This window comes from Haplochromis burtoni, unplaced genomic scaffold (assembly GCF_018398535.1).
Source record: "Haplochromis burtoni strain Fernald_Lab_line unplaced genomic scaffold, NCSU_Asbu1 Contig_512, whole genome shotgun sequence".
NCBI lineage: Eukaryota > Metazoa > Chordata > Actinopteri > Cichliformes > Cichlidae > Haplochromis > Haplochromis burtoni.
Genome location: NW_024582873.1, coordinates 389,549 through 398,996, shown reverse-complemented (window position 1 = coordinate 398,996; position 9,448 = coordinate 389,549). Strand labels below are relative to the sequence as shown.

General features: G+C 36.2%; 1 protein-coding gene across 3 annotated transcripts; it reads right to left on the bottom strand.

Moving 5' to 3' along the window:
• Window positions 1–1,541: 1,541 nt before the first annotated feature.
• On the bottom strand, window positions 1,542–9,391 carry LOC102291417 (sialic acid-binding Ig-like lectin 14). 3 transcript variants are annotated; one of them, XM_042214059.1, is made up of 8 exons: window positions 9,268–9,391; window positions 8,971–9,071; window positions 8,512–8,621; window positions 7,861–8,271; window positions 7,262–7,582; window positions 6,868–7,125; window positions 4,866–4,992; window positions 1,542–4,772 (listed from the first exon to the last, which is right to left on the bottom strand). In XM_042214059.1, exons 3-8 carry the CDS (start codon window positions 8,570–8,572, stop codon window positions 4,664–4,666), a joined length of 1,287 nt encoding a protein of 428 aa, XP_042069993.1. In that variant the 5' UTR covers window positions 8,573–8,621; window positions 8,971–9,071; window positions 9,268–9,391; the 3' UTR covers window positions 1,542–4,663. The 3 variants fall into 3 exon arrangements, with proteins under 3 accessions (XP_042069993.1, XP_042069994.1, XP_042069995.1); XM_042214060.1 differs by lacking the exon at window positions 9,268–9,391 and having other exon boundaries at window positions 8,971–9,209; XM_042214061.1 differs by lacking the exons at window positions 8,971–9,071; window positions 9,268–9,391 and having other exon boundaries at window positions 8,512–8,950.
• Between the last annotated feature and the right edge of the window lie 57 nt (window positions 9,392–9,448).

Sequence of the window (9,448 nt, the reverse complement as noted above, 5' to 3'; positions counted from 1 at the left end):
GTGATAAGAACAAGTAATCTGATGCCCTGTAATCATTATGACGCTATAATTTGAGATACAATAAATAAAATACGTTTTTGTACAAAGTATCGGATCAGTATTGTCGATACCACCCTGAATAGTACTTGGTATCGGATCGGAAAGGAAATCAGTGGTATCGTACATCACTAGTCAGTGGGTATTTCTATTCCTCAAAAATCTTGCCATCTTAAGAAAATGAGACCACCGTAGTGGTACGAAATAAAGTTTCTTACACTCCGCTCTGTTTATATTTATATTATATATAGTGCTCTTTACACAGCAAGTTAAAGACCAGAATATTAGAGTGAAAACCTGCCATGTATATGACATTTATGCTGTTTTTACATTACTCCAACATTACTGATACTTTACTCGACAAAGATTACATTAAGTTTAATTTCATTTAAATTAAATGCATTAAAGAGCTTACAGAACTCGAAAGACAAGCCGTCTCAGCATTTCAACAGTTTGTCTGATAACACTTCTGTTTTTTTCAAGGTTTGTTCCATTGCTGTGGACTCTTATTTTAACACTGAATAAGACACGGCTGAGTTCTCTGTATTTATGAAAACAGAGAACATGCAAGATTTTAATCTATGAATCATGCAGCAGTTTGTTAACGGTGCCTCTACAAAGCTGGATCCACAGGTCGCCAACATTATGTGGATTAAAAATAACTTCAGTCTTTTTTTTTACATTTCAAAGTAGCTTTTTGGTGTCATGTAGGTCAACAAACTGCTTTTCTTCTGAATTTGAATGTTGCATTAAAGCGTAAGCTTAACTTAGCAGAGTGGTCTGAGCATCTAAATATATAATTCTGTGAAAACTTAAGTACAGACAAGATGAAAGAGCCTAATGGAGCTCAAGTACTGATAGCTGAGGCAGTATTATTGGCCTTAACCTGCTGAGTCATACTTGATAGAAACAAGTGATATCATTTAAAGAGTCGAGATCCAACTGTTTACGTCCCAGAAAGAACAGAAATGGCAGAAAAAACATCATCTGTAATCCAGCTTTGCATGTAAAATCCCATCATGTCTTACAGCTTTCATTATAGAGGCAAGTTTAAAAAGATACTGGGCCTGTTTTGGGTTAACGTGTAGCCTTAGTTTCAAAGAATAATATCAAATAATATCTGTTTAAATCATCAAGCAATTAAGCAAATACGGGGTGACTAAATAGGTCCAAGCTTCTTTTTATAATAGTTTTCATAAAGTTTGATAGACAGAACAGTCTAATACACTGGGAATAAGAAAACTGAATTGTTGGATATGGGAGGTCTTAATCTTGCAGTCTGTGAAATATTAAACATACAGTTCATAGCCAGAAATCATTAAAATATCAAGTAAGAAAACTAGTGCTCTGAAGTTGGTGATAAGTGTGATAACCTGTGGATATGATGAACAAGCTGTGCTGAACAGTGTCTGAGACCATCTGGAAAGCATTTTCATCATTAATCGATAAGCAGATATTTTTTTAATTTTATTATTACAAAGTCTGTATTGACAGTTGAGTACATACATTTTACATGTAATCTTATATTCATGCATCCATGTACGAAAAGATACAACTTCTGTTACAGAAGTGCATAAATTGTTGCAAATTAAGAAACATATGTCTCTATTTCAGTACATGGATGTTTGTCTTTTGTGATGATGTCTATAAATATTTATACACATATATACATATGTGGCATCACTGTACACACAGCATCTGACAACTTCCCATTCTCACTTAAATGTACTAAAATACGACTCTGAAAGACTGCAGAGTTTCCTCACACTGCTGACATTCTCTCTCGGTCAGTTAAAATTAGCTCACATGTTCACTGCTGAAACTGCTAACATGACAGAAAGCAAAAATGTGCTGTAGTTGTAACTGAGTGGTTTTCTCCATTACAGCCACTGTGTTTGGTCAAGATGTTTTATGATGAAAATGTTTTGACTTATTACCTAAAATCGATTAAAGCAGCATAGTGATGTATACTGTAGCAGACAGAATTTATAATAAAGATTAGTGTAAATTGAACAGGAACAGAGGGCCTCAGTGTAGAGCTCCACCACACAGTTAAGCTATTTTGGGCCTCTGACCATCCTGGATACTCATAGGTAAGGTGGCTTTTATTTCAGAAACACATATATTTTCAAAATGAGTGTTATGGTGGATTATGCTGCTCCCCACTACTCCTGGAGTGGTTTGAATGTTGTCACACTGTGATGCTGTCTAATTACACACAAAGGTTGATGTCAGTGTTATCCTGAACACTTTCCCTCCTGCACATTCGTCATATATGCTGTATACATACAGGTGTAAGTAGAATATTCAAATATCTCTGTAGGTCCAGAGAATGCATATCTCGACATATCTCAGCATTAATATTATCATAAACACCACAATTGTAATTATAAGCCAAAAACTGTAGATGATACTAAATAATACAGTCTAACCTGAGAAGAGATACTAGCTGAACCGTCATAATTTTATCATTAGAAAGTCAGACACTGCCCTCTGCTGGATTCAACAGATAACACATAAGCCACTCTAACACCTGTTTCAGCATAAATTGCCCTAATAACAAAGAAATGTCACAAAACATGGTTAAAGTTTATTATTTGTCTGTTTTCTACAACAGCAATTTCTTTTGTTAATGCAATATGAAGACAAAAGTTTTTAGCTTTTTGCACTTGTAACATTAGCAGTGTAACTGAACACATGTGCCATAAGAACAATGTGGCAAGCACAGCAGCTAGCTGCAACCTAATTAACAAAAAACAGAAGTATTAACAGAATTCTTGATAAAAGTAGAACTCCCTGGTTCTTTAAATGCATAAAACAGTTGCTACCAGTCCAAATTTCTAGCTACAGTTTAAGGCTAGATATGGATTGCAGATGTTGTTAGATTTTTTTTTATACAGTTCAGTTGTGCACTCAAATGTGCTCTAATGTAGTCAGTCAACACAATATCAGATGCCAACTGGAATAACACAACTTTCTGAAAGACGTCCATGAAAAATGTAATAATTTCAGTGAAAATGCACATTAATGGAAAGAAAAGGTCAGATCCTTTTCTTTCCATTAATGGCAGATCCTGTGTGGTGTAACATTAATTATGACGAGTGATACACGATTATGTCCTTCACATCTAGGAAAAACCCCATAAACTCAACAATCGCGCTTGCAGAGCTTCCCTAATTTATCGTTTTTTTTTCTTTTTACTGAGACAGAAAAAAAATATAAAATAGTAAAATGTTCAAAATTCAGAATGAAAGATTCCTCTACAGTTGTTTCACACATGAATCTGTGAATTTTACAACTAATGTTGGTGATGTGGATTTTCAGTTGAAAGGTTAAAGGTCAAAGGTGAGCTGTGTGTCTGTGTTACAGCAGTCTGATTCTCTGACTTCAAAACAGTAATGCTTCCTATTTTTTTTAGGATACGGGCTATTTCAGAAACAGATCCAGAACACAGACCTGGAGCAGTTCAGGTCTTTGTGGTTTAGCTCACTGGTTTAGCAGACACTCATATGTGTTATGGCTGGAATGCAATGTCCCGGGTTCAAGCAGTCCTGTTTGTCCTTGCTTTGTGTCTTCCCAGGCATCCATGTTCATGTCTTTGAGACAGATATGCTTGTTTTATTGTCGGACCTGTAGGTGGGAATTAGCTGGATGAATTTCCTTTATTATTCTCATGCAATCATGCAAACATGTGAGAGGTCTTGTACTGGCACCATCAGGTCTCTGTAATTTTACCTCAAGCCAGGTCTGTGTGTATAACTTGGAATATGATTTATTGTGTTCATTGCACATTTTTATACAAATACTCAACCATCCACACCAAAACATGTGGCAGATCCTATGTGGTGTAACATTAATTACATATAAATTAATTTCAGAAACAAATCCAGAACACAGACCTGGAGCAGTTCAGGTCTTTGTAGAAGTCCTCAAACATGCATTATTTTAAATGGCCACCCACGGGTGATGCATGGCTTCTAGTCTTGCAGTAGTTTATGGGACAAACTTGACCTCTGTAAACACTTTCCTGATGAGTTTATGCTCTAAGTTACTGATTTGTGGACATGTTGAATAAAAAGTAAATCTTATAAAATCAAAAGTAAATCTTTCAAAAAAGAAGATTGTCCTCCTGGATGTTACTGAAAACCAACAAACAACCAAAGATGTTCTATTAAATACTTTGTGGTACCTAGAAAAACAGCTTCCACACACCTTTAAGGAACTTTGTGGCTGGGGATATACAGTTACCAAAGACAGTTAAACCGAAAGCTAAAAAGTGAATAAATGAATAAAAAATGAATTTGGGACAGGGGGTATGATTAGAAACAGCAGCCAAAATTACATCAATAATTTGCTGCTGTTAACTATGACAAAATTATTGTAATCAGCCAGTGTATTTTCCCCTTGTTGATACTGCTCCCCAGCAGACCACAGCATGGGCAAGCATGCTAGTAGCCACTGGATATTAAAACATCTGTATCATCGTTGATGTTGTCAACCTTTTCAGGAAGTAAAGCATGGAATGTCTGTTCCTGTAGATAAGGTTGGTTTTTTGAGTCCAGTCCAGTTTGATTTCCAGTAGGAGCCTTTTATACTTCATGTAAGTATCTTCACTCTTTGACACTTACTAATTCAGAGACTGGCAAATAACATCATATTCTGATAATCCGTCTGTTTTCTGCAGGGACATGTATGTTTGCTCTTCCTCCTTTGGTTTCATCTTTTTTCTTGAGTTCCTGTGTGAGAAAGTAAATAGACTGGGTCTTAAAAAAAACTACCCAATGCGTCAACAGACCCTTTAAAACATGAAATTAAGTGTAATAACTCACCAAAAATGCACAAAGTAGATTATAAAGATGACACCGACAAGGATAGATACAGCAGCAATGGATACGAGAAATTTTACACTAAGATTGCCTGACATCTCTTTATGCTCTACAACTTCTGTGCTGGTTACTGAAATTTGGGAAGAAAGAAGAGGAAAGTGCAAAATTACATGTAGTATAACATCACATGATTTACACTGTTATTGCAAGGGTTGGCTCAACAACTTGTCAGCACTGATCTACTCCTACAACAACCACAACATAATTGCACAACTGAAAGGAAAAAACTTTAGGAAAAAGTCAATGTCCGTGTTATTTTTTTGAATTATACGCAGTACATGCAAAACATGAACTCATTATCGTCTAGAAACATTGGTCATCATAAGAAATGTGCTAATTGAAAAAATTGAAAGCAGGGGTCAGAACTGTAGCCCATACCATGTTTTTCAGGGAAACTTTTACGGATGAGTAGATTTTCTCTTGTTTCCCCTTGTCCATTGTTACTGACACATTCAACAATGCTGTTGCTATGGGTTTTTTTTTTGAAGGGAGACTGACAGTGCCGTTGACTGTGTGGTTAAAGACAGTAGTAGTAACCAAGTACTCAGTGTGGATGTTCAGGATCGGCCATTTGATTGCAGGTAAAGGAAACCCTTCACTGATACACACACAGGTCAAAACCTCTGACTGAAACATACATCCGGAGCCATCCTGGATCTTTAAAAAACCCTGTTTATTATTTATTGTTGAATCCTATTAGTGGTTTCAAATGGTTCCTAAATGCATATTTCAAATTTGTATTGTTTTTTTTATTATTAAGATAGTTTGCCAGGAATGGTTGTTTTATTGTATATTAAACATTGTCTCCATTTTAATCAATAAATGTTGTTTGTTTGTTTGTTTGTTTTTAGTGCTAGCAGTCAAGGCCAACAATCTAAACATTTCTAAAGATTTCATTGACAAAATGCACAATGTTGAGATGGTATCACATATTTGAAAGAGTGAGAAAGGAGAAGTTATTCAAAAGACTTGCTGAGTAATCTAGCATTAGCACAAATTTAAGAACACTCCAATTTACCCACCATTGTTGCACCGAAGCTCCGCAGCTATTCTCATCCTAAGTTGTTTTTGTAATAATTAACTTAAAAAAAATGTGTTTTTTATCATACAAGACAATGTTCAATGACAATCAAATATTCCATCATGTTATAGTATGGTTTGATTGTGTCACCATTAGACAGTGCTGCAATTAGTCAGAATTATTCACCTCCAAAACATCAGGAAAATTCAACTGGAGCTGAAAAATGAATAAATAAATATAGCAAATTCATCCTATGTAAGTATGCAGTGGATGTGAATGGCTGCTTTGAGAATATTTGTGTCCATCAAATTTAATGCATGGAATAAACTGATTTTGCACGTCCAGCATGTAAAAGCCTTTATTCTGGTAATTTTTGCATATGTATTGTGGTCTAAAACTCTGGTCTTTCACAGTAAACAATGAGTACAGTGTGTGAGGCGAGCTACCGCTGACTCGGCTTTCACTACCATTAGCAAGTAAACAAGCTTAGCATTGTACTAGATGAGCATCTTGGCCAACATGTTAGATGCAGAGAAAACAGAGTATGAAAAGTCATTAATAACTCCTTTAGTACTTTAAAAATGAAAGCTATGACCATGATGGTGAGGGGACAGCAGCTGTGCTCACTTCCGATAAAATAAAACAGGCAAGTTGACCAAACTCAGGCTAATCCAACACGTTCAGATCAGCATCTATGAAAATGTCTGAATGTTATGTTTAAACAGCTTTTTTGCCAACATTCCACCTTCATTTTTCATTCCTAATTTTAATCCTACCTGTAGATATTAACACTAATCATCAACCTTTTATTTCAGCTCACGTTTTTGTAATGGATATATTTTAGTATACTTACAAAAACCAGATGTAGGCTTGTGTTTCTGCTAGAAATATATTCCGTCAAAAAGCATAAAGTTGTGTACTCACATATCACTGTGACGTTGACTTTGTCCTTCAGGGTATTGTTCATATATTTAGCTGTGCAGACGTACTGTCCAGCATCTCCTGCTGTTACATTGGTGATGACAAGATTGGCTGATCCAGTGTCAATGTGAAGAGTTTCATTGCAACCAAGTTTAGACCAAATAATCAGAGATGGAGGGAAACTGTGAACATTGCAGGTCAGATTCAGAGCCTCACCGTCCCTGACAGTTGTAACACCAGTGATGTAAACCTCCTTCACATCTATGAAACAAATACACATAAATCACAATCATGTAGTTACCATAACTCCAAAATTCTTGCAAGTGTAAAGATGTTCCTGCAAAATTAGATAGATTTTAGGGGGTTAAAGTCCACTCGAAATCATAAATGTACTCACAGTTTACATTCAAACCTGAAGTCTTTTCTGTAGTCGTTTCACCTGTGAAGTGGATTTTACAGGTGACATTGGTGTTGTGCTGTTCAGCTGAAGGGTTAAAGGTCAAAGTTGAGACATGTCTCTGTGTTACATCAGTCAGATTCTCAGTCTTGAAATCAGTGCTGTTTCCTGTAATGTAAGATTCAGTCCCTCCTGCTCCTCTCCATGTCCAGGTGATTTGAGGAACAGATCCAGAGCAGAGACCAGGAGCAGTGCAGGTCAGTGTGGCCTGCTGTCCCTCTGTCAGTGTGGGAATCATTACTGTGGGCTTTTGTTTAAGACCTAATGGAAATACTGGGCATTAATGCAATCAAGTGAACTGCCTGACGTTTATTGACTACTTGGATTTTGGGCTCAGATAATGAGACATTTGGTAAAAATGGTTAATGGAAAACACTTGTTTTACCAGGAACTGCTTCAGTTCCTACTAGCTACCAGTATTAACAATTTCCTAAAAATGAATTAATACTTCATTAAGACCATAAAAATACTAAATATGTTGTTGTACATGACTGAATATTGTTTTTCTACATGATTGATCTTGGAATAGCTTTTCATACCTTTAACAGAGACATTTACCCTTGGATTGATTGAAGATGCATTTTTTTTCCCATTCCATTCTCCAGTAACTCTGAGCTGATATGATCCAGAATCAGACACTTTCAGATCATTAATGATGATGCTGCAGTTTTTCTGACTCACATCGGACTCCAAACGTGACACTCGTCCTTCAAACCCAGACTGAACATTTTTTTTGTTCTTGTTACTGTGAAATATTATGTGAGCATCACTACATTTTTTAGACGCTTCGCATTTGTACCAAACTATATGTTTGGGTGTAAAGTTAGCAGCAGTAGTGAAAGAACACGGGATCACAACACAGAGTCCAGCCTCTGCTGTTAGTTCTCGCTCACTCAGAGTCACACAGTTTCCTTTGCCTCTACAGTGTTGTCGTCCCCAGACTGAGGTAACTGTTAATGCAAAGGGAAAGATGAAAGGTTTCACATTTCTTATCTTATTATATGTGCAGTTAACAAAAGATTTTTTTATGACATACAAGTCAACAGATAGCAATGGCACTGTTAAATTATGTGTGAGTGTGAATAAATGCTTTTTATCTAGATTCATGTCATGAAAATAGTTTCACATACAGATATATACAAAAAATCAGATTTGCAGAAATACAGGTTTACAAACTAGCAGACGCAAACCTTTGTCAGCACTGCTGCCTCTTACAGAGAAAAACAGAGTTGACCAGATGAGAACAAACATCCTGGATATTCGTTGCTCAACACGTTCAGTCTCTCCTTCCACAGAATAACTAATCAAGATGATAAAGAAAATTAAAGGAATAAAGGAATTAAAACAAAATTTAAAACACAGGAAAAGTTATCTTCTTACTACTCAGAAAATAAAGTCGCATATTTAGTTATGCAGTATTTTGCGATTAAAGATCTTTATGATAAAAATCTTCTTCATATTCATCTAAATAAAAATGATCCTTACAGGGTAAACATACCCCTATCATAAATATATGTATATTGCCAACCGTATTTAATGAATGCAGAAGATCTTTAAATTTTGCCAACAGCACTGCTATAAATATAAAAACCTTTACATTCAGATTTAAATTTTTAAAAAGATATTTTGAAATATATTAAACAGTTTACGTGTTTCGTCTTGTTCTTCGTCAGTCTTCTCTCCACACTATATCTGCTGCCTTTTTGGAGCTGAAGTTTCTCTTCCTCTCTTTTCTGTTTCTTCCGTTTTCCTGCAACAACATTTCAGAAAGTTTGTCACCACCCCCATAAGCACTACAACAGATACAATTATTATCTTATATCACACAATGTATGTTTTATATTTTTATCACAAAATGTCAGTCAGTGATCGATCCTGAACGTCCTACCCAGCGTGATAAATACATTTTACAGGGTTTATTTATCGGATAAAATACGTTAAATCACCGTTATCACTGGCCGGCCCGGAAACAGCGGGGGTGTCCAAATTCAGAGGCTGCTTCCTCCTGAGGACCCGGCCTTCGCGGTCTAAAGAAAGCCGGGTTGTACGTCACGAGCTCCCTCGGTGGAGGGTGAATACAACCGGGCGCTGACGTAAACTCTCGACCGTCTCACACTTCTGCTTAAT

What these genes read in the sequence shown, in the direction of transcription:
- LOC102291417 (XM_042214059.1), bottom strand. Translation starts at nt 8,572, where the DNA reads ATGTTTGTTCTCATCTGGTCAACTCTGTTTTTCTCTGTAAGAGGCAGC. An exon ending in GGTAAATGTCTCTGTTAAAG is followed by an intron (nt 7,583 to 7,860) that starts GTATGAAAAGCT and finishes TATTTCCATTAG; the next exon opens with GTCTTAAACAAAAGCCCACA. An exon ending in AGTCAACGTCACAGTGATAT is followed by an intron (nt 4,993 to 6,867) that starts GTGAGTACACAA and finishes CCCAAATTTCAG; the next exon opens with TAACCAGCACAGAAGTTGTA.